The sequence below is a fragment of the Dasypus novemcinctus genome, chromosome 8 (genome assembly GCF_030445035.2).
Source record: "Dasypus novemcinctus isolate mDasNov1 chromosome 8, mDasNov1.1.hap2, whole genome shotgun sequence".
In the NCBI taxonomy this organism is placed as follows: Eukaryota; Metazoa; Chordata; class Mammalia; order Cingulata; family Dasypodidae; genus Dasypus; species Dasypus novemcinctus.
The window spans coordinates 19,896,601-19,922,212 of record NC_080680.1 but is presented as its reverse complement, the minus strand read 5'-3'; the positions used below and the strand labels follow the sequence as shown (position 1 = coordinate 19,922,212).

The 25,612-nt window shown below is 39.2% G+C and overlaps 1 protein-coding gene across 3 annotated transcripts in view; it reads right to left on the bottom strand.

Moving 5' to 3' along the window:
- Positions 1-25,612, bottom strand: part of FANCC (FA complementation group C) — a 306,236-nt gene that overhangs the window by 198,389 nt on the left and 82,235 nt on the right. For 2 of the 3 annotated variants that reach the window (XM_058301557.2, XM_058301558.2), the window contains one exon: positions 1,883-2,125. In XM_058301557.2, the coding sequence (XP_058157540.1) occupies positions 1,883-2,047 (165 nt within the window). In that variant the 5' untranslated portion in view covers positions 2,048-2,125. Of the gene's footprint in view, positions 1-1,882; positions 2,126-6,596; positions 6,660-7,074; positions 7,709-25,612 lie in introns of those variants that run through there. The other variant, XM_058301559.2, reaches the window with a different exon arrangement.

The following is a 25,612-nucleotide window of genomic DNA, read 5'->3' as shown; positions in this document are numbered from 1 at the left end:
CAACCTGCCCCAGAAAAAGGTAACAAAGGAGACTTAAAGACAGTGTGCTTCCTCAGAGCTGCAGAGGGGAGCTGAAGGGCTGCATAGGGGGGCAGGGTCTGAGTCAAGAAAGCACAGCCTTAGGGAGTCATGGAAGAAGCTCCTGGCATCCTTCCTGACCCATCCCTCTTCCCCTCCCCAGGGCAGATGGGAGCTGCCAACACTCCCTTCGTTGGTCACTGGCCTTGTTCTGGCTGGGAAAGACTGACTTGGAAAACTCCTCTCCAGTATGCCCCCCTCTCCCACAATTTGCCACCAGGCAAGAGCAGCTTAAGATAAGAAAAACAGTGCAAGAATCAATTGAGGTAGATGGCCTGGGGCAAAGGCTTATGGGCTTTAAGTCCTAAGTGGAACACCCAGGAGAGGGAATAGGTCTGTGCCTGGGAAGCAAAGGGGGCATTCAAACTCCTATAAATCAGGAACACCTAAGGTCACTAGCAACAAGACAAGAGACAGGCCCAGAAATGACAGGGAGGCCCCTGCATATTGCAGTCACCTTGGACTGACCATCCTGATAGGAAGGCTGAGCTCTGAAGGAGAGCAACAGCCAATGCAAAGTCAATTTGCAAAGATGGTGAAAACTGTCTACACTGACTCAAGAAGAAATAGATCTCAACACACCAATAACTAGTGAAGAGATTCAATGAGTCATCAAAAACCTCCCAATAAAAAAAAAGCCCAGGACCAGATGGCTTCACAGGTGAACCTTACCAAACATTTCAAGAAAAATTAACACCAATTCTGCTCAAACTCTCCCAAAAAACTGAAGAGGAGGGGACACTTCCTGTTTCATTCTATGAGGTCAACATCATCCTCATATCAAAGCAAGATAAAGATACCACAAGAAAAAAGAAAATTACAGATCACTGTCTCTAATGAATACAGATGCAAAAATCTTCAACAAAATACTAGCAAACTGAATCCAACAGCATATTTAAAAAATTACAAACCATGACCAAGTGGGATTTATCCCATGTATGCAAGGGTAATTCAAGATAAGAATCAATTCATATAATACACATTAACAGAATGAAGAAAAAAACACACAATCATCTCAATTGGTGCAGAAAAGACATCTAACAAAATCCAGCACCTCCTCTTGATAAAAAACACTTAGAAAATTAGGAATAGAAAGAATCTTCCTTGACATTATAAAGGGTATACATGAAAAACCCACAGCTAACATCCTACTTAATGGAGAAAGACTGAAAACTTTTCCTCTAAGATCAGGAACAAAACAAGGAAGCCCACTCTCATCACTGTTGTTCAACTTTGTACTAGAAGTTCTAGCGAGAGGAATTATGCAAGAAAAAGAAAGATATTAAGAAATCTTAGGTCAAAACAAAAACATGTCAAGTTTTGAAAACAAGGAAGATGTTCAAAATCTTAATATTTATTAGACTACTTAAAATATTTTTAAGAAGAGGTCTTAATAGGTATCTCTTATTAGAGTCCACCTGAGAACAGAGTTGAGGAAAGGGTGAGCATGTCAATACACTCTTCAATATTTAAAAGATATAAAGGCCTTAAAAAAAAAAATCCATTACCTGACAAGTATCAAAATCTTGTTTACTGCAAAACAAGCTGATTGCTCAGGAAGCCTCACGTGACAATATAACTAATCAAGAAGGGAAGACTGATGTCACAATAAATCAGAGACTCAGAAAACCAGTTCTTGTCTGCATTCTCTAATGACTGTGCCCCCAATTTTTCTTTCTAACCCAACAACACATTAGGTCAATACCACAGTCACTGACTGTTGAGAAAGTCCTGGCTTGGTGTAATCTGGGTGAAGAGTGCCTGATGGCGCAAAATAATTTCATTCTTTTGGTCCACTACTTACCATCTCTTTCAAGGCTTCATATAACTGCCTTAGGAACTCCTGGAACTGAGATAGGTGAAGACAGGTATCCTTCTGAGATTCCAAAGTGGAGGGCTGGTCCCATACAGAAAGCTTCTGCATCCAAAACTGATAATCCAAAGAAAGGCCTCCTGAATCTTGAGCCATTTCAGAGAAAGGGAAAAGGTGATATAAATTCACACCAGCCTGCCGAGCTCTGAAGGAAGTAGCGTGCACACAGCAAATCTACATGAAAGAGAAATCATGAAGCATATTTAAAAGGGTATTTTATTGTTACCTTCATGATCCACCGATGTGTGAAAGGGCAATTACAAGGAACTAAAACAGCATGCCTCTTTAGGCTGGAGTCATCACTCAATTATTTACAAATGTGTCATCCAGCTGTAGCTCTGATTTTTACCATATGAACTTTTTATCATGAGTAATTAAGACTAAAAGTCATTATACCTCCATAAGCACATACTAATTATATACAAAAAGCACATCTGATAATACTTTATATCTTCTTTTTAAGACTGAGCTATTTTTAAATGTTCTAAATATGAAGTTCAGTTGAGTATTTTAATGTAATGGGAAATCAAAAACATCCATGGGTGTTTAATAATAGTTGTGCCTAAGAAATGTGTTTGAAGTTCTTATGTTTTATTTAGGTATTAAAAAAAAACTCTACACATTACTGTCTAATGAATTTTCTTCCGAATTTCTCTGCATTTCATAGAAAAAAAGTAAAATAATCCGTTCCACATGAGACTTAAATGATCTGCTTAAAGACTGCTTTATATGCTTTCTCGATTCATTCACAAGAAACCATATTTTAGCAAAATACGATAAAATGCAATTATCGATAAGTCCTAAGTGACAGAAAATTTGAAACTGATAAGTGTGACTTCCTACACCTGAAGCACACGTTAAGAAAAATAATGGAGTTGCACAGAGTTTATCTGTGCCTCAGGTAGAGCCAGGTAAATAAACTCCAACTGCCTCACTACTTGCTGCTCCCCGCCCTGGTCGCCCTTGGGGAGGAAGCAGGCAGGGAAGGGAAAGCTGCGATGCTTCCCGAACCCATGCAGGGTTTTATACTCTTAAACTTTGCAGGGGGCTATCTAACTTCAAAAGATTACTCTGCAAGTGATAAACTGAGTTGAAGTCCTCAGTGGCAATAATTAACAAGATAAAATGCTACCAAGTCAATGCCAAAACTATCAACAAAGGAGGTTCTCTTTACTAAACAAGGAAACTAGAAGAAATACAAAGATTGTATAATTTGGCTGTAGTGCAAATGAATCTAGACCGGGAAGATAAATATACCTAATAATTTACAATTTTGAAAAGGGCCATGTTAAAACGAAAAACGAATTTTGTAATAGAAAGAATATGAGAAAACTGTCAAAATGACACATAATAAATAGCCAAAAATCTAGGTATTATCCCTCATTCCTCCCCCCTCACCCAAGCCACCTGGTCAAGTCTACCTCCAAATCCAATCTGTCATTTGCTGGTTTTATCTTTTCTTCCCATCTCTGCTTCTCCATCTCCATTCCATCCCACTCCATTTCTTCCTCAGAGTGGCACCCTGGTCTACAAGGTTCCACCACAGGCCAGTCTGAGCCTCCCATCTGTTCCACGAACACAATGAACCTTACTTCCCTGCTTCCAGGCTTTTCCCTGTGTCTTTTACAGTTCTTACCACATTGGTAATTACCCTGGGCATTTACTTGTGCTTAGTTACTGCTTCTTCCACTGGAATGTAAATTCCCTGCCTTCCCAGAATTTAGCACATAGCAGAATTTAGCTTGATATTTATGAATTCCAAAAAGAAATATAGATTATGTTTGTAAACTGGTCATTTCCTCTGGGCATGATAAACCTTTGACTGTATTAAATTCAGGGATTTCACTTCTGCTTTAGTAAATCAAGATTAGGGCTTTGGTTCAACCACATCATTAAGGCATGCAGTTAAGTACCTATCCCCTTGGTGGGCTGATAAAAGAGACTCTCATATGGAAGTAGATATACAGAGAAGAACACAGAGGAAGAGACACAGCTCCATTAGACACAGCAAAGGCCCCAGGAAGACAGATGAGCCTGAGAGTTTACAGCTGACTTTGTGAAGAGACCAGAGCAACTGAGCCCGGAAAGAAATGAGCCTTTTACCAGCCTACAGCTGAGATCAGAAGAAGCTGGGACCACAGAGCCTAAAGAGGAAGAAGGAAGGCTGAACCCTCGCAAGCATCGCCTGCCATCATGCTTCAACACATGGCAAAAGACTATGGTAAAAAAGTACCTCTTAAGGTACCTTGAATTGGATTCTTTAGGGCCTTGTGACTGTAACCTCCTACCCGAAATAAATACCTTTATAAAAAGCCAACAGATTTCTGGTACTTTGCATCAGCACCCCTTTGGTTGACTAATACACCTGGCAACCCAATAGATATTGAATAAATGACTGAACGATTCCCTGGTATTTTTCAAAGTAAAGGTCTAGGCTAAATGACATAACAAAATGCTTTTTCAGATAAAGCAATTTAAGTTTTAAAAGGTAAACCAAAAAAAAGAAAAAGAAAGAAAAGAAAATTTAAAAGGCATCTTCATGTTATTTACAGGAAATTTTTAATACCCTATTTTATAAAATAAGAACATATACTTACTCTGTTCCTGACAGTATAATAAGTGCTTTATGCAATCAACTCACTTAATCCTCACAGCAACCCCATGAAAAGGGCACTATTATTATCCCCATTTGACAGAAAAAAACTGAGGCACAGAGAGATTACATAATTGCCCATGGTCAGGAGGTAAATGCTAGTAAAGAGCAATGCAAGATTGCAGGATTAGAACCGAGAGAGTCTGGCTTTAAACTCTGTGCCCTTAAACAAAGAAATAAAGTGAAAAAACAAGTTGATTAATTTTTTATATATTTAATATGCCACTAGATGCAGATCATTTAGGTATTTGGGAACAGTAAAAAGAGGAACTTTTGATAAAAAATTAAGAAGCATTATTTTATTATAACAAAATTATAAACAACCTTTCATTTAGCAATGGAAATGCTTCTGGTTGTTTCAAAAGGACACACCTTTAGGGAGCATGAAGTACAGTGATCCTCCATGCTCTGTAAGACCACCTGCCTCCAGGGGGTGTGGGGAAACAGGTGGTGTTTTGGTTGTGATGGTAGTAGGGGTGCTGCCGGCATTTAGTGTACGAGAGCCAAAGATGCTGAACATTTACTGCTGAGCTTCCCTTTGGGCCCCACATTGGGCACCAGTTGCCAAGATTAGCTCAGTGACAGGTTGGCTCAAAGGGAAGGCAATGCAGAACTTTTAGAAATAAAGGACAGAAAGACACAAGAGAAGAGATAAAGATGGGACCAGGGGACTCACAGCTTCTGGAACTGAGAGCCTCAACCCTAGTTTCCATATCGTATTTATTGGAAACTACTGAGCAGCTGTTTGCTATCAGAACTGCAACAGCATCTACAATAATAGGGAACAACTGCAACATCTACAATAAGGAACAGGTCATACAAAGTTCAAATATAATTTAAATTTTCCTACAATTTACAACACATGGGACAGCAGCTCATGATGAAGAATGGTCAAGGTTGAATTGTGCCCCCCAAAAAGACATGTTCAAGTCCTAATCCCCCAATCCTGGGAGTGTGACCTTATTTGGAAATAGTGTTTGAAGATGTTATTAGTTAAAATGAGGCCACAATATGACTGGTCCATATAAGGGGAGAATTGGACACAGACAGACATAGGAAAGAACACCATATGGTGACTGAGGCTGGACAGCCAGCAAGCCAGAAGAGAAGCGTGAAACTGAGTCTTCCCTACAGACTTTAGAGGGAGCACAGCCCTGCTCACACCTTGATTCAGACTTCTAGCCTCCTGGTTGTGAGACAACAGATTTCTGTTTTAAGCCACCCAATTTGTGGCACTTTGCTATGGCAGCTCTAGGAAATGAAGGCACCCTGAATGTCAATGACGTCCCTGCTGAGAAATACTTATCTGGCTACTCTAGAACAGGCATCTGTTGGTTTTGCCTATTTAGCATTCTACCTTCCTTATTTTAATTACAGCACCTTAATTTTCTTTTGGGAAAGTAGCTCGCCTGCATTCCTCCATAACACACTTGATGGGTGTGTTAATCAAAGCACCTTTTGCCACCAGCCAAGGGGTGGGATTAGACCCTCTGTTAGAAATCTGAGTCTCAAGTAAATGGACACAAGGGTGGATCTAAGTCATTCAAAGACAGTGAAAGCCAATGGAATCCCCCTCCCTACCCCAGTAGTTAATCCAAAAAGCAATGCTGCAAACCTGGTGATGTGCAGAGAACCCATCCCCTCCAAATGAGGTCTAATAGGGCTTAGTCGATTCTATGAGGTTATCATAAACATAATTGCAAGATTACTTCATCTCAAGCTATACCCTCAGATGTGGTCTCCTTACTAGAGCAAATTAATGCCATCCTTGGCATCCAGAATGTAGTTATGAAGCTGGTAAAAGCATTTCTCTAGTGGGAAAAACTGAGGACACCAGAAGTTCACTTTCACTTGCCTCAGAGACAACAACTCAGGACACAGGACACTACACTAGTCTACTATATTAAAGTTATCAAGCTAATAGAGCCGGGAGAGTAAGAACATAGCCTTAGATGTATTCCAGTTGGTTAGAGTATACTCCCATGAACATACAGGGCCTGCCACATCAGGATGTTTCTTGGGATCCAATGGTTTGTGCCATGTGCGGAGAGCACCCTTAAAATGAGAATATGCAAGAAACTGTTATCAGAGCTTGTCCCCTGCTCCCACCCTGCCTTTCGCTTCCTTATACTTTGCCCGCCTGTTCCTCGTAACCTCCCTGTATTATGGCCCTTCTCAGCAGCAGTTTGTGCTGCTGCCTCCCTCTGCCCCTCCTCCCAGCCACTGTTATCTTCCCCCTCCCAGCCGATCGCTGTTCTCCCCGCCTCATTTCAACCGCCCTCATCCCCTATCCGCCCCGGCACAACCTCGGAAACAACCCCCTCTGCCATCAATGGCTTACGTCATAAACCGCAGGTCCGCCCTTGCCTCTGCAGCCAATCCTCAGCTGCCCCGCGGACATGCCCCTCCCACAACCTCCCCGCCTCCATGACACTATAAAACCCCATGTACTTCCCGAATAAAATCAGACCTGCGCATAGACCTCGTCTCCGTGGTTTTTCCTCCATCGAACCGCGCGTCCCCACCAAGCCTTGAGCCGCCTGCTGCCGCCCCGGTCAGGCCGTGGCGTAGGCCCGATCCCTGGCAGCGACTCGCCTGCAGTGACCCGCCTGCAGTGCCGCAGCGGAGGCCAACAAGAGCTTGCCTCCAGTGAGAAGATTTAGGGGACTGGATAATAAGCATAGGAATGGAATTTTGTTCTCACTGGACACCTTTTTGTACTTTACTAATTAAATGCCATGCACTTATAATTTACCCAAAATTAATAATTAATTGAAAAGAAACAAAAGTAAGTGAATGATAACTGCTGTACCTTGTACCTGCTAAGAGGCAAAATGCTTGGCTGACCTCTCTGGGGTTTTTTTTTTTTTTAAGATTTATTATTTATTTCTCTCCCTTTCTCCTCTGCCACTCCCCCTCCCCCACGTTTGTCTACTCTCTCTGTCCACTTGCATTCTTGTCAGCTGCACCGGGAATCTGTGTCTCTTTTTGTTGCGTCATTTGCTGCATCAGCTCTCCATGTGTGCGGAGCCACTCCTGGGCAGGCTGTGCTTTTTTCATGTGGGGTGGCTCTCCTTGTGAGTCACACTCCTTGCACCTAGGGCTCCCCTATGTGGGGGACACCCCTGCGTGGCAGGGCACTCCTTGTGCACATCAGCACTGTGTGTGGGCCAGCTCACCACATGGGTCAGGAGGCCCTGGGTTTGAACCCTGTACTTTTGATGTGGTAGGCAGATGCTCTATGAACTGAGCCGAATCCGCTTCCCTCTCTGGGATTTTGAAGGCGACATATACTGCATGATTTTTCTTGCTTCTACCTGTGTGCCTGGTAATGAGAAAATTGGGGTGGGGCTCAGGACAAGAGTCTCCACACAGCTAGCTGGTCCAGACTGAAGCAATCTGCCACACAGCTCCTGTAACCCAGCAGACCCAACACTGTTTAAAGCCTCTGCAGAAGATCAGGATTCTAGGCAGAGCCTATGGCAGGCCTCAGGAACTGGGACTGATTTTCTTTAAGCCACATGGTTAGATGTGCCCAGCAGCACTCTATCAAATGCACATTACGCCCTCTTGGTCAAAATGCATGAGTAAGGTTTGGGAACCTTATCTGTATTTCTTTGCTCTCTATGTTCTATAATTTAAAGAAATTCTCTTTCACTTTTCTCTTTCCTAGTAATGCATAGAGTATATTATTAACGGATACATTTTCTATTTAGTCCATAATTTGCAAAATATAATGGAGATGGGAAGTAAATTGACATTATCCAGAGCTCCTGGACTTGAAGTTAGTTCCATTAGCTGAACATTACTTTGAATTAACTCCCTTTTTGGAGGAAGGGAGAGCTAAATTATATTAGTTGGAAGTGCTTTAAAAATCCTGTGTATGGGAAACAGTTGGTTTAAATGTCTTGAGTAGCCAATGGGAGAGAGGTAGTGGCTCTCTGTGAGTTCTGCCTGCCTAGCACCCCTTTCCTGTTCATTTGATGTATGTTCCCCACTTTTACCTTGAAGAACTTCCTCTCTTCCTTTCCATGTGGTCTTTGTAGGACGAGTTATATAAATCTAAAAGATCAAACTAATAGCTAGGAAATACGCTATATAAAGAAAATTAAGTTTTATGCCTGTTTGACACCACAAAAACAACAGACTTTCACCAAACAGGGAGAGCAGTTTATGATGCTCTCACATCAAACACAAGTTATTTGTTGTTGTTATTGTTGTTTGTAACTGTTTAATGAGTATGTTTAAATTTACAAAAAGGTATAGAAAACAGCACAATGAACTCCTGTATACCCACTAACCAGTGCAAACAATTATCAACATTTTCCATTTTTAAAGCAAATCAGAGACATGTTACTTATCTAAAGTACTTTTTAAAAACAAGGACTTAAAAAATAAAAAAACAACTTCTATACCTTTTTCACAAGCAGTAAAATGAACAACATCATCTACTATCCAGTCTATGTTTAAATTTCTCAAAAATTTCCCTTTACAATTTGATTTTGTTCATATCTGGATCCAAACAAGATCCACACATTTCATATGCTGAATATTGGTTTTTCTCTTAAGTCTCCTTTAATCTGTAACAATTCTCTTTTATTTTTTTTTTACACTTTTTCACATCATTTATCCACTAGAGAAACCAAGGCATTTGACCTACAGAATTTCCCACCCTTCTACATTTGGCTGATTATAACCCCAAGATTTGATTGACATGCTCTGCTATCTCCATATTCCTTGCAAACTGGTAGATTTAGAGGCGCATTCAAATTCAGGTGCAAAAATGCTTCATTCACGGTGTGGCGTTCTTTGAATCAAATCAGAAGGCACATGATTCTAATGTTGAAATTGATCAGAGGATTCAAGTACTGTCAACCTAATCCATCTACTATCAAGTTGACTGGCAACTTTTCCCTAATAGTTTGAGGATCCATGGACAATCATTTTAGATCTATGAGAAGGTAAAAATGGGGATTTTTCTAATTTTATCAATTTTTCTGCCTATACATGCTCTTTAATGCATAGAAGTTTTAAATTTTAATGGAGTCATGTTAAACAATCTTTTCCTGTGAAACTCCAATGTACATTTCTTCAACCTGTGTGACTGCCAAAAGTTCTATTAGCTTTTCTGTCTTTTAGTGGCACCCTCCTGCCCAGGCCGTCTTCCTGCTTCTAGATCTTTCTCAGCTTGAAGAAATGGCAAATGCCCAGTGGAAAAGCTGCTACAGAATGTCTGGTCAGTACTCTGCATTTCTCTTCACTCCAGGATCTGAAGTCTCATGTACTATGCAGTTCTCCAACATCTTTAGAAGATGTTTTATCTGTCCTTTTCTAGCTACTCCAACATAACTTTATTAAATAACCAAGGTAAGTAGGGTAAATCAAAGTATGGTACAAAATGTATTTACTGTAAATATATTTAGTTAAAATTGCATCTAATTTCAGTTCCACCTCAGATAAAGGTAGACTACATAATTCAGACCAACCTTCCTGCCAAAAATAATTAAAAGGCTATATGAAATCTAAAAACATACTCCAAAAAAACCATCAAAGAATGAACAGATACTGTAAAAATATCAAAGCAAGATCCTGGCTCTTAGGGCAACAAAGGATTAGGCAGGCACTCACTCATCCTGATGACATGGTTAAAAGGCTAAGCAGCAATTTCGACAGTCTTGTAAAAGAGCTAAAAGTAGATCAGACCACACTTTGGATTGATGTCCATAAGCCTGCACATTTCAGACTGGGGCTCATAAGACTGCACCCAGAAGTAAACTAGCCTGCATATGGACTACAGCCTAACTATGAAACTGAGATTGAATTCAGGTGATCCAGATTGCAAGTGCTGTCAGATACCTGGGAAGATGCAAACAAAATCCTCTCTGGAGAAAGAGAACGTCATTCTAGGTTTCAAATTATTTATAAAAAAAATTTTCCAAATACAATATAAAGCACATGTAGCAGTTTGATAAAGTTATGAATTCCAAAAATAGATATTAGATTATGTTTGTAAACTGGTCTGTACCTGGGTATGATTAAATTATGATTAGGGCTTTGATTGGGCCACATCAGTAGGGTGTTGAGTTCCCACCCCTTGGTGGGTGGGGACTCAGGAAAAAGGCTTGGCAAAGGACAGAGTTGAAGAGTTTTTAATGTTGGAGTTTTGATGTTGAAGTTTGATGCTGAAGTCTTAAGCTGGAGGCCCAGGAAGTAAGCACACAGAGGAAAGAGAAGCAAGCCCTGGAAGAGAGGAACTCTAAGTCCAGAGAGAAACAAGACCTGGGGAGAGAGGAACCCAGGAAGCCTGAACCCTGGTAGATGTTGGGTGCCAGATGCAAAGTGAAAATAGACTTTGGTGAGGGAAGTTAACTTATGCTTTAGGGCCTGGTATCTGTAAGCTCCTACCCCAAATAAACACCCTTTATAAAAGCCAACAGACTTCTGGTATTTTGCATCAGCACCTCTTTGCCTGACTAATACAGCATATAATCAAAGACAACCAGACACACAGGAGGAAAAGAACACATGAAAAAGAACCCAAAACAACAGACAAGAGCAAAAGAATCAACACAACTTGTTCAATTCAAGGCAAAAACTGTAAATAATTAAGCATGCTCATGGAGATAAAAACCAAAATTTCATTCAGGAACTGAAAACTATTAAAAAAAGAATGATCTTATACATGAAAAAGAATCAATCAGAAATTCTACAGTGGAAAAATATAACAACTGAAAGAACTCAATGGATGGGTTAGACCCAACTAAAAACAGAATTAGTGAATGTGGAAGACAGATCACAAGGAATTATCTAGAATTAAACATGGAAAGTTAAAACAGTGGAAAAGTACACAATCTTCAATGTGATGAAATGAAAAATGGGCCAACCTAGAATTCTACACACAGCTAAAATATGCCTCAAGAACGAAGATGAAATAAAGCCTCTCTGTCAAACTAAAACCAGGAGACTGTGCCACCAACCAATCTGCTCTAAAAGATGTTCTTTAGGCAGATAGAAAATGATCCCAGATGGAAATTTAGAGATGTGGGAATAAATGAGAGAGAACAAAAATGGCAGACTTGTGGGAAAATCTAAACTAACGTTTATGATATTAAACAAGAATAACAGTATCTTTGGAATTTTAAATACAGAAATTAAATTACATAAAACAATGTCATATAAACCAGGAAAATAATGGAGTTAAAAGGGTTCTAAGGTCTCTGCAGTGTCTAGAAGAAGGAGAATTAGTGTATCTGTAACATCAGATTTTAATAATTCAAGAATATATATTATAATTTCTAGGATATCCTTTAATAGAACATTAAAAGACAGTATACAATTTCCAAGAAAACAGGAGAAAATTTATAATATAAAAAACACTTAAACCCCCAAAAAAGGCAAGATAAGAGAGGGAAAAGAAGTATAGAATAGGCAAGATAAATAGAAAACACAGAGTAAGACGGCAGATTTAAACACAAACATATCAGTAATTTTATTATATGTAAGTGGATTAAAATTTCCAAGTTAAAAAACCAAAGTTCATGAGATTTGAATGAATAAAAACTATATGCTGTTACAAAAGATACTTCCAAAACATAAGAATACAGGGGTAGAGAAAGTCTGAAAGATGAATAGAAAAAAAAACAAAACATGCAAACCTAACCAAAGGAATCAAATAAACAAACAGTATCAAATCAAACAGCCTTTGTTGTAACAAATGTACCATATCAATGTAAAGTGTTAATAATAAGGTGGTATATGAATATACCCTGTATATTATATATGATTATTCTAAAAAACCCACAAAACTTCTCTAATTTAAAAAATTAAATAAATGGAATTTTTTAAAAAACAGACTTTGGGGCAAAACAAAGCATTACTAAAGGTAAAGAGAGTCACTCCTAACGTTAAAAGATTCAACTCACCAAGAAGATGAAACAATTCTAAATTTGTATGGAAATGAAAAACAAATAGAAAGCTCAATATATAACAAAAACTGACAACTATAAGGAGAAACTGTCAAGTTCCAATGATGGTGGGGAATTGTCAACACATATGTAACTGCTAGAACAATCATGCAAAGATCCACACATTATAAATTTGCTCTCAAAGAAAACTCTAAGCTTATGCATTTAAATATACTAGCATTATTCATAATAGATTTGAATTGAAAACAACCCACATGCCAATTAAGTATAGACTAAATAAATAAAATTTGGTATATTCATATGATGTAATACTAGGTAACAATGAAAATGTAGGAATTATTATATAGGCAACAGAGATTAATACATTACCATAATTTTGAGAAAAAAGAAACCAAACCCAAAAGATACATCTTTTGCTCAATACAAACATCCTTTGTCTTGCTCCAATTGTAAACCTTTGACTTTCTTATGATTCTATTTAGTTTGTATGCCCTCACATGGCTGTCTGTGCCCAAATTCATTTCATTATGAGCACCTAGAGAAGTATAATTTAGCATCTTATATTAAGATCATAAAAGGAAGGTGGGTATTCAACCACATACTCCCTTAAAACCTCAGAATTTTAACAAGTATCTTGTTAACGATACACCCTGTGATACTAACGTAACAAAAGCAAATGGCATAGAAAGTTAGAAGGAAATTGCCGTTTTCTACAAATTGCCGTTTTCTACTTTTTGAGTCTTTTAACACATTTACCCAGTCCCTGAAGAATCAAAACAAACTATGACTTCACCTTCTCCACATATGTAGACTAAAAACAACGGAAGCTGAGTCCCTTCAATATGTGTTTCCAGGAGAATATTGAAATGACCTTCAGAAGTTCCTGTGTATTAAGTAAAAAAGGAAAGTTCTATAAGCAGAGAGAACTAGGAGCTCAAATAGAAACAAGCCACCAGGGAAGGATCCCTGCATGCTTGTTCATTTCCCTGTGTTGTCCTGCCTTGTGGGAGAGTTCTGTCTCAAGTAGGAGGGGGAAGGGAGATGAACAAAGTGCCCAGGGAAACCAGCCACCTGGCAAAACAAATATCAAACAGCCGAGAGACTGAAAAGGGACTATCAGTTTAAGATCATTACATTTGCCTTCCTTCTCTCATTTATGAAATGCTAGGGAATTATTTTGTTGCTTGCTAAGTACTATTTCATGAACCCAAATTACCAGAGTAGAAAGGTATACCATTATCCACGAGGGTTCATAGTGTAAATCATTGAGATAACATGGCTCAGATACAAAGTAAAGCCAGGAGAGAATGAGGTAATACTTCAAGGCTAAAAGGTTCCTCATTTTGGTTATTTCTGTCCTTTAGGAGAAGGATACATGAAAAAGCTTCATGGAATATTCTTGTTCTTAAAAATGTACATGTAAATATTAAGTATTCAGGAGCATGATATATATAAAACCTACTCTCAAATGTTTAGACAATAAGAAGGATGGGTGGGTGGGTGGGTGGATGGATGGATGGAGGCAGGCAGGCAGGCAGGCAGGCAGGCAGGCAGGCAGGCAGGCAGAATGATATGGCAAATGAGCCAAAATGTTAAAGTTGGTGCATATGGGTGTCTGGGGGAGGGGTATGTTGACATTCTCTGTATAGATTTTGTATTATTTTGCAATTGTAAGTTTGAAACTATTTCAAAATAGAAAGTTAAAAAAAAAAAACTCATAGAAAATGTGCTTCACAAGGAATATGGAGTTCACAAAGCTCGATTCATTTGAGCAGAAGGAAATAAAAGCACCAACACTTGAGTGGTCTCTGAAAAAGGGGAAAGAAACAATTGGGTTATTGGCTGGGGCAAATTATCCTATCTAATTAAGAAAAAAAGAAAAAAGAAAGAAAAAGAAGCCATTTCCCCTAATTCAGAAATCAAGAATGATAAGAGCCTGGCAGGAGACATCCCTAGACCAATGTTTCTCATATTATCTTTCAGAAAGTAAGGTAGGTTCCTAGAAATAAAGTTCCATGTTAACCCCTGAGCACTGAACCAACACTTCAAAGAGGAGATCCCCCAGCCCAGCAGGGAGGATGGATGTGCAGGATGGCCATTGTGCCACAACACTGGGACAATAATGAGTATGGAGGGAGACCAAATTCCAGCCTCTCATTTAACATTCTGTGACATTATTTCCCTCTTGCAATTTACTAATGTTTGGGATGGAATGCTCCATTCTGTCACTTAACCCAGGATTTTCTGCTCCTCCATTAGCATCACTGTTGAAGAACAATTTGTGTCAAAAATAGCTGTCACATCTAGGATGGAACTTAGTCTAGATTTTCTGAAAAATCTAAAATAATCCCAATTCAACTGATATGATGAGGAATCTGGTACCTTTAAAATCCTGTCAAAGGCTACAACTGCCACAGATGTAAAAGAAAAATATTTTAAAAGTCATAGAGTTGTTTTTTTAAAGATTTATTTATTTATTTCTCTCCTCTTCCCCACCCCCGCCCAGTTCTCTGCTCTGTGTCCATTCATTGTGTGTTCTTCTGTGTCCACCTGTATTCTTGTCAGCAGCATCCGGAATCTGTGTCTCTTTTTGTTGTGTCGTCTTGCTGCATCAGCTCTTAGTGTGTGCGGCACCATTCCTAGGCAGGTTGAGCTTTTTTCACGCTGGGTGGCTCTCTTTATGGGGCAGAGTCCTTGCGTGCGGGACTCCTCTATGCAGGGGACACCCCTGCGTGGCACAGCACATCAACAATGCACATGGGCCAGCTCATCACATGGGTCAGGAGGCCCGGGGTTTGAACCTTGGACTTCCCATGTGGTAGGTGGATGCCCTAGCTGTTGGGCCAAATCCGCTTCCTTATCGTTTTAATCATTATTGTTTTCTTCCACAGCAAATTGGAGATAATCTATAAAGTCACACATGCAATTAAGAGTAGCCAGGACACATTTTAAAGAGTGTGAGAAATTCCAAAATAGTTATTGTAAATTAATCATGATCCTAAAGTAATAACCAAGTCCTACCATCTGCACCTTTAAGCTAGTACAGTTGTAATCATTACATATCTAGGATAACAATGGTGACAATGATGGCAATGATGATATAGAGAAGGCATTTAGAGTGTCTGTGTGTTTCTAAAATAATTAGTAAAATGAAACTCTGTGCAAAAGTTCAACATACAAACGGCCCAAGCAGTGGCTCTGGTCAAAGCAGAGGCAGGGCCTGGGGCACACGCTGTTCCCCAGCCCATGGCCTCCTCTCCAGGGCAGCACCCTCAGAGCAGTGCTGCCTCCCCACCCAACAGCCCTAACCTCTCTGCCTCTTTGTTAATGAAAACCGTTTTATCCAGGAGTCTTGTGGCCAGGTGGGAGAGGCTGTGAGCTTCCCCAGAGGCAGCAGAGAAACCTGATTTATGCAAACCAGTCTTAAACAAGTTCACTTTTTGTACATAAGACACTTTAGTCTTCATGCAACACCTAGCATAGTAGCAGTCACCTTGGGACCCAGAGGAAGGACGTATGAGACAAGCAGCCAACATGCTGCAAATGGCAGAGCAAAGAGACAGACCTGGGTTCTCACTGGCATAGTTGCGGCAATGAAGGAAACAACCTTGGAGCAGCTCTCTCTCTCTCCTTCTCTCTTTCCTTATCCTTCTCTCCCTCCCTCTCTTTCCTTCCTCACAACTTCTTATTTCTTGAGATATGAATTTTCCTTTTTACTAAAAGCTACTTTTTGTTAGATTTTCTGATACTTGAAGTCAAATGGGTCCTAGGTGACATATCTCCTCAGAACCTCGTTTGCTGAATACATTTTGGAAACCACTGTGTGCACAATACCTGTCACAGACTAGGAGTTCAACAAATATTTGTTGAATAATGTATGAATAAATAAACACACCCACCAAGGCTGCTGCTGAGAAGAGATGAAGATAGATAAAATTCCTTGTGTCTCCTAGACTGACCACTTTAAAAAAGGCTCATTACAAGCCACACAATATAAAAATTTCTATGAATGGTACGTGTCAGGGGTACCAAAAAAGTATGAAGTATAGAAAATGGAATGTTTTCCTTTGGCATACCATCTCCAAGTCAGAGAAAAGAGATACATTTACACATGCCAGGTACAGACCATAACCTACTCAAAGTGGCAACCTAAAAAAGAACACGATTTTTCTTCCATTTCTCCTGAGCATAAGTCAACTGAAGTCCCTTCTCTCACAAAATAAGTTCAGGGAAGCAGATGTGGCTCAAGCGATAGAGCTTCCGCCTACCATGTCGGAGGACCTGGGTTCTATCCTGGTGAAAAAGAGACAGCATGCCCACACAGCAAGCCAGTGCCTGCGTGGTGAGCCAGTGCCTGTGCAAGTGAGTCATGTGAAGTGTAGCAGAGACCAGGAACTGAAGTGGCACAATTGACAGGGAACCTCTCTCCACATCAGGGGTCTCCAGGATCGAATCCTGGTGAATCCTAGAGAAGAAAAAATGAGAAGACAACACAGAAAGCAAAAATAGCAGGGTGGGAGGAGGGGAAGAGGGGAAAATAAAAAATTAATCTTAAAAAAAAAAAAAGTTCCAAGCAGGGATTAAAGGACAGAATGCTTAAAAAGAAAAAAAAAGTGCTGTTAATGGAAGTAGTAAGAGACAGATCAAATACCTAGCGTCCAATCAGAGTTATCAACCAGCAGCACAATGACCTTGTTGGAAAAGATTTAGAAACACCAGAAATGCTTAAGCTTGACAACATTCTTCCTCTTCCTTGCTAAAATCCTGATACCAATGTTTTTTATTTACTTCAATACTCTTTGCTTCCTTATTTTAAATAAGATTTGTCAATGTACAACTGTATTTGTGGCTCTCTTTTGAAAGTTACATTATTCTTGTTCCCATTCTTGTGCTTACAAAAGAAACAAATGATATTTTTTCCCCAAAAAAACAATGAGGTTTTAAGAAAAGTTCCACTAGGAGGAGCTGGCTTTTTCTCTGTTGAGTCAGCAGCAGTTTGCTTCAGAGATAATCTAATCAAAACCACAGACCTGAAGTTTATAGATAATTTCAAACAAACCTCAAACATAAACAAAATCTGGGTCTAAGGAATTGGCGGAAGCAACTTCAAACCAGGTGCAGAATCTATATACACTCTTAAGAGGATTTTGTAAACAATTAAGGGAATTTAATCTATCAGATAACTCTGTGTGTGAGCCTAATCTCTTATCCCTGTCCCCATCAGTGTGGAGAGAAGAGCTGCTCTCTGGACCTGACTTGACAGTAGAAGCTGTCCTTCACCACACTGTCTGCCTTCCGAGCTGCTAAGAAAGAAATCCTTACCCTTATTCTCCATCAGAGCACCAAAGAGCTATCCACTCAGACTCTAAAATATGCTTTACCTTAGACATTCTGTTAGAAATAGCAATTACTTCAATTCCTTGCCTTCTTGTCCTCACTGCACTTATGTGACAGTAAGACTACCGGCTTTTGGTTAGACCAGTTAGAAAAATTAGCTGAGGAGCACATTAGATTTTAAAATATCAGAAAGCTGCTTACTGCCTTTGTCACTGGTGACTCAGCTCCAAGTTATTTCAGCCTCTTTCTACCATTGGTTCCACTAGTAATTTATTATTAAAAAAGCAAAAACAAACAAAATGGCCCACACATTTATTGGGAGCCTACTTCATAATAGGAACTTTGATGCACATTACAAAGAAAAAGATTACCAACATTACCTGTTCTCCAGCAACGCATGGCTAATGAGGATATCAGAATCTGTGATCAGAATGTGAAGAAAAGGGGCAGCCAAACCAGCATGGAGGGATCAGACGCTTCCAGATACAAATGAAACCTGAGCTAACCAAGATCATAAAGTATGAGTAAGTGTGAACCAGGCAAAAACATCAAAATCAAATATAGGATGGTTATGAACCCTGCATAGGAAGGGTTAAGATACTGTCTAATCCATTTTTCTCAAACTTGAAGGAAAAATTCCCAGTTCTGTCTAAAATTATTTTCACTGTGTTACTTAAATACTAACAAACATAAAACCAGTAAAAACCCTTGTGCTTGTAGCTTTTACACAACTACAAAACAAAAAGAAATGGGCAAATTAAAAACCAAAATATCTACAAGATGAATAAAATTTAAATTGACAAAATTACGTTAATGCGATCAGTGATGGTGCGTTACTGCCGCTGACTTTGGACCAACCTTGCAGACATGGTCCGGACCACTACAGCAGACATTTCTGCGTCTTTCTCTGCTTGAACTACTGTGAAACGACAAGCTCTTGTTTAGCTCAAGCACAGTATTTACATTTTCATCTCTGTTCCCTTTTCAATAGCTCCCTATTTTTAAAGTAGTACTACTTGGCACCAATACAAATGTAACTTTAAGCACTGAAATCTTAAGACATTATTTGGTTAGAATTGAGGATATTTGGAAGCACACTTACTTGAAATTTTTAAATTACCATCAAAATGAAAAATAGAAAGTAAAAATCTTTGTAGAGAACCATAGTATCCTAATAAATCCCACCTGCTTAATCCCACTCATCTTTTTTGGGCCTGCAAGTCTCTGAAGGAGGAATTTAAATAGCTGTGTGCTATGGGTCACTGAACTCACACAGAAAAAGCATTCTTGTGGTTAGCTTTTAGTACTATGTAAAACCAAATATCTAACTTTATTTCCTTTAAACCCTCAGCCCATGTGACTTCCAGCTAAGATGGCACAGTAAATTCACTATTTGATGGATTTCCTCTACTCCAAATACACAGTAATGAGAAGGGAAATATAAAAGGAGAAAACCAAAAAGATGCAAGCAAGGTCAAAAAAATATAAACATTTCAGGGACAGAAACGCAAAGAGGAAAGTCCCTGAGGTTAAAGCCATAGCTTCCTAAACACAATGATCCAAAATAGGCAATAAAACTGGAAATTTGGGTCCTATGGGGTTTGGGGCTAAACGCCCACAAAGGACAGAGAATGATCTAGCATCACTGCTCCAAGGTAAGCTAGAAAGTGATAAGTGAAGTAGGGCTCCCCATTCCTGTAAGATGGCTGAGAGCCTCCTAGTATCATATGGGGCTGGGACCTGGGGAGCCGGGAGGACACAGGCCAGCCCTGGGGCAGGAACTCAGTCAAGCAGCCTGTTTGCCCAAGCACCTAAACCACCACTATCGAATCTAGTTTTGCACTGGATTTCCATGGAAGCCAGACAGAGACAACTACAAAACTGCTCAACAGGGAAAGGGAGCAGAGAGGGAGAAAGGGATGTTTAAAAATGAATGAATTTTACAATAGCCAAAAAGTGGAAACAACCCAAAGGTCCATCCACAGATGAACAGATAAACAAAATGTTATAGAGTATATCCATGCAAAAGGAATGAAGAACTGACACGTTACTACATGAATGAACCTAGAAAACACTAAGTGAAAGAAGCCAGATACCAAAAAAACCCACATATTATATGATGCCCTTTATATGAACTATTCAGACTATGCAAATCCAAAAAGACAATACAAATTAGTGATTGCCAGGAGCTGGGGAAAAGGGGCAATAGAGAGCAGCATGGGGTGTCCTTCCCTGATGATGAAAATGTTTTGAAACTAGATAGATGTGGTGACTGCACAACATTATGAATACACTAAATGTTACTGAATTGTTCACTTTAAAATGGTTAACTTCATTATGTAAATTTCAACTCAAAATTTTTTTAAGATTTTAAAAACAGTGAATGAATGAATGAATGAATGGAAAACAACAAAAAAATTCCATGAAAACATGCCATTCAACCAAAGTTCTAGGGTACATAAAGAAATGTAATACCAATACAGACAACTGAAAAAAACTAACCATAAGACCACAAACTCAGGGTTCAGATGAAATTAATATTATGAATCAGCCCAACAAAATAAGCATATTTGGGTTTGTTTCTGTTTTTTTTTAAGGAGGTACCAGGTATTGAACCCAGGATTTTGTACATGGCAAGAAGGTACTCAAATCACTGAGCTACAGCCACTCCCCCAAAATAAACATATTTAAGATACTGAAAAGGCTAAGTAAAAAAGAAAAAGAAAGAAAATAGAATAAAAAAATAAGAAATTATTAAAAAGTCAGAATTAAAACAAGAAGAGAGGACTAAAAAAGAATCAATTGTAAATTATGTAAATGAAAGATCACTAAAATTAAAAATCTCAATAGACAAGATGCCCTGACTGTACAGAGCTGAAGAGAGAACTGATAAATTTGAAGATAATACTAAAGAATTCACTTAGAATGCAGCCCAGAGAGGAAAGAAGAAGAAAAAAATATGAAAGAGCAATTAAAAACATGAAGAACAGCTCCACAGACATTAGGGGGAGTTACTGCAAAACAAAATGAAGACAATGGACAAGAAGTAATATTTAAAGACATAAAAACTAAGAACATTTAAGAAATACATGAGTTCTCAGAATAAACTTATACTCTAAATATTAAGCAAGATAATTTAAATAAACTAGTAGATAAATAAGTAAATCAGTAAACAAATCCAAAGAAACTAAAATACCAATTACAAAAAGATAATCTTCAATCTAACAGAGCAGACCCTAATTTGCCAAAACACATGGAGCATTCTTGTATCTGCTGGATCATAAAGCTCACAGGCAAGGTGGCGAGCACTCAGCCCAGACCAGCGGTGCTCACTCAAACTGGCAGCCTCTGGAGACCACAGGTGAGTGGGTCAAAGCAGGACAACCAGACTACCTGCTACTTCCAAAATTCAAAGGGTTCAACAAGCACCTTGCTTCTTTCTTAACAGTTGGTGGATATAAGGTGAAGCACCCTGTGTTTTATTTTAGAGAGGATATCCAAATAGGTCTCAGACAACACTCCCCACCCCCAGCACAAACTTTCTAAAAAGGCAGACCCCTCTGGCAACATGGCAGGAGCAGTGGTTTATACATACTGAAATAGATACTTACTCTGGACATACACTTATCTTCCTTGCCCATCATGCTTCTGCCAGGACCATGCTACATGGACATTATCAGATGCCCTGCTCATCATGGTATCACAACTGAATTTGTTTCAGACCAAGGAACTTATCGTAAAGAAAAGAGGTGAGGCAATGGGCTGAAGACAAAAAGGTAATCCAATACCCAGACATAGCCTGCCTTGTAGAGTGATGAAAAAGCCAACACAAGATCAGTGATGGGCAACAACACCTTGCAGGGCTGGGACACAGGGGGAGGAGAGGGACAGAAGCGATACTTCCAATTTTTTGCTTCTTATCACTGTAATTTTGGGGTCTTTTTGGTTTAGAGTTCTTAGCAGCAAGCACAACAGTGGTTTCACTGAATTAGAAACCAAAGCTGCCATCAGGCCATTTTTGAGTCCTCATACTGAGAAAATAAAACAGGAAAAGGGATTACTGTACTGGTTGGGGTGATGATGATAATCAAGGAGAAATCAGATGGCGGCTACACAGTGGAGAGTAAAGAAAAATATATCTGAACCTAGGGGATTCTTTGTGGTGTCTCCTAGTACTATCATTGTGTAGTAGTAAAAGATGATGGAAGATAGAGACACAAGCACCACCACCACCACCACCAGTAAAGAACCCTGATGAGAGCAGTGGATGTAGCTCAAGCTACAAACATGGGAGTTCCCAAGTTTGGTTCCTAGTACCTCCTGAAAAAAAAAAACAAACAAGAAAAAACAAAGAAAAGACCAATTCAGGGAAGCCAGTATGGCTCAATAGTGGTTATGCGCCAGCTTCCCACATATGAGGACCTGGGTTCAACCCCCAGCACCCGGTACCTTAAAAAAAAATAAAAATAAAAAATAAAAAAGAAAAGGACCGTGACCAGATAAATTGCACTGAAAAAACATGGAACCTTATAAAAATTATAGAAAAATAGGATTTTAATAGCTACTCCTATTTTCCTCCTTACTCTGTGATGTATACCAACAACTTTCCTCCTTGTGTTTTCTCCTTTTCCCTTTTTATTTTATATAAAGTATCCTGTTGATGGTTAAGTTCATTAATACAGGTTACAGAATACCAAAGTGGGAGGTACATGTTATTGTTATTTGAAAGTTTATGTATGGAAAGAAGAATGTTGGGTGTTGAATAACCAAAGGGGTTGTTGTGGGGATATAGTCAACCTCCCGTATCCTGGGGATACAGTATGCCTTCCTGTCATGCTGAGGCTAGAAAGTTAAAAAGTACATTTGTGGGGAGTAGGTATAAGCTCAGTTGTTTGAGCGCCTGTTTCCCATGTATGAGGTCACAGATTTAATCCCTGGTACTTCCTAAAAAAAAAAAAAGGACATTTCTGAGACCCCCTAACTTATGGGTGGAAATCAGGTTCTTCCCATTTACATGCACTTACCACAGAGTTGCAAGAGATAAACAAGTTATCTTCCTGCTGTTTTAGTTGTGGAAACACTGGGCTTTTCTACAGTGGCATTCCAATAACCGATGAGTAGCTTGTAAGTGTCACAAGGCAACAAAAGTCATGGTGGCAGCAATGGCTTCCTAATGCCTAGATTGCAGATAATGCTGCATAGTTTTTAAAGTCAGTAGTTCCAATGGGAGCCTCTCCATACAATTTTGGGAGAGTCTGCAGTTTCCCTGGTAGCCAGCTCAACAGTCTTCTGGAAATCATTCCTGGATGCCCAGCTTAGAAGCTGTTCCTCTAGCCCTCCCAACAATTTTATTTTACAAGCATCGAAATTCCTCTATCAAATCCCTTTCTGCTGAACTTTGAAAACAGCTAAAACCATCTTGAAAAAGAATGAAATTGGAGGACTCACACTTCCCAATCTTAAAACTTATTATTAATACAAAGCCACAGTAATCAAAGCAGCATGTTACTGGCACAAGGACAACATATAGGCCAATGCTATAGAATTGAGAGCTCATAAATCAACTCTCACTTTTGTGGCCAACTGATTTTTGATGAGGTGGCAAAGACCACATAATTGGGAAAGAATAGTCTCTTCAACAAATGGTGCTAAATGTAAGAGCTAGAACTATCAAATATCAAACTCCTAGAAGAAAACTTAGGACAGCATCTTCAGGACCTTGTATTAGGCAATGGTTTCTTAGACTTTATACCTAAAGCACAAACCACACACACACAAACAAAAATTAGATAAATGGAACCTCATCAAAATTAAAAACTTTTACTCATCAAAGGACTTTATCTTGAAGGTAAAATGACAACTACACAATGGGAGAAAATATTTGGAAACCACATATCCAATGAAAGTTTAATATACAGAATATATAAATAAATTCTACAACTCAACAACAAAAACACAAATAACCCAATTAAAAAATGGACAAAACACTTGAACAGACATCACTCCTAAAAAGATACACAAATGACCAGAAAGCACATAAAAAGATGCTCAAAATCATTAACCATCAGGGAAAAGCAAATCAAAACCACGAGATACCATTTCACAAATGTAAGAATGGTTGCTATTAAAAAAGAAAAAGAAAAATAACAGGTGTAGGAGAGGATGCAGAGAAACAGGAACACTCACTCATTGCTGGTGGCAATGTAAAATGGTGCAGCCACTGTGGAAGACAGTTTGAAAGTTCCTCATAAAGCTAAGTATGGAACTACCTCATGATTTGGCAATCCCAAAAGAACAGTAAGCAGGGGCTTGAATAGATATTTGCACAGCGATCGTTATTAGTCAGCCAAAGGGATACTGATGCAAAGTACCAGAAATCTATTGGCTTTAATAAAGGGCATTTATTTGGGATAGAAGCTTACAGTTACAAGGCTCTAAAGAGTCAAACTAAAGGTTACTTCTTCACCAACATCTGTCATCATGTGTTGAAGCAAGATAGTGGGCGATCTCTCCTGGTCTCTCCTTCCTTCCTCCTCTTAAGGCTCCATGGGCCCAGCTTCTCCTAATCTCAGCTGTAGGCTGGCATAGGGCTGATCTCTCAGTGCTTCTCAGCCGCTCTGGTCTCTTCACAAGGTTTCAGCTGTAAACCATCAGGCAAATGGCTCATCTCTCCCCTGGAGCTCCAGGATCAAAACTGACAAAATTCTCTCTCTTCTTCTTCTGTATCTTCTCCCGTGTGTCTTTTTTATTGAGTGTTTATACAAACCAAGGGGGCAAAGACTCAAACCTGAGCAATGCCCTACTGACATGGTCCAATCAAAGCCCCTGAATTGATTTAATTAAGTAACCTTAAAACCTTTGAATTTAAATCAGCCAACGAGTATTATACCCAGAGGAACAGACCATTTTACAAACATAATCTATATCTCTTTTTGGAATTCATAAATAATATCAATGTGAATAATGGTGTTATTCACAATTGCCAAAAGATGAAAGCAACCCATGTGCCCATCAACCAATGAATGGATAACTAAAATGAGTTATATACACACAATGGAATATTATTCAGCCATAAAAAGGAATTAAGTCCTGATACATGCAACAACATGGACGAATCGTGAAGACATCATGTTGAGTGAAATAAGCCAGACCCAAAAGGACAAATATTGTATGATCTCACTGATTTGAAACAATTAGAAGACGTGAACTCATAGAGACAGAATCTAGAATACAGATTATCAGGGAATGGGGTGGGGACAGAGAATGGGAAATTAAGGTTTAAAATGCACAGAGTTTCTATCTGGAATGATGGAAATGTTTTGGTAACGGATGGTGGTGATGGTAAGCGTAACATTATGAATGCAGTTAACAGCACCAAAACATCTATCTGAATATGATTAAAAGGGGAAATGCTTGATTGTACATGTGGTAACTGTATTAGTAAGGGTTCTCTAGAGAAACAGAATCAACAAGGGATATCTGTCCACAGTAAAAGATTTATCAGACTCTCTCACGCAGCTGTGGGGATGCACAAGTCAAGGTTCCGCAGGCAGGCTGCAACCAGGAGCTCCGATGAAAGTCCAATGAACATTCTTAATGAATTTTGGGAGATGTTGGCTGTCCACAGGTGAGCTGGGAAATTCTCAATGCTGGAATTACTTCCCCTTTTAAGGGATTCAGCTGATTGGGTTAGGCATCATTTATTGCTGATGGCAATCTCCCTGACTGATGTAATTATAACCAGCT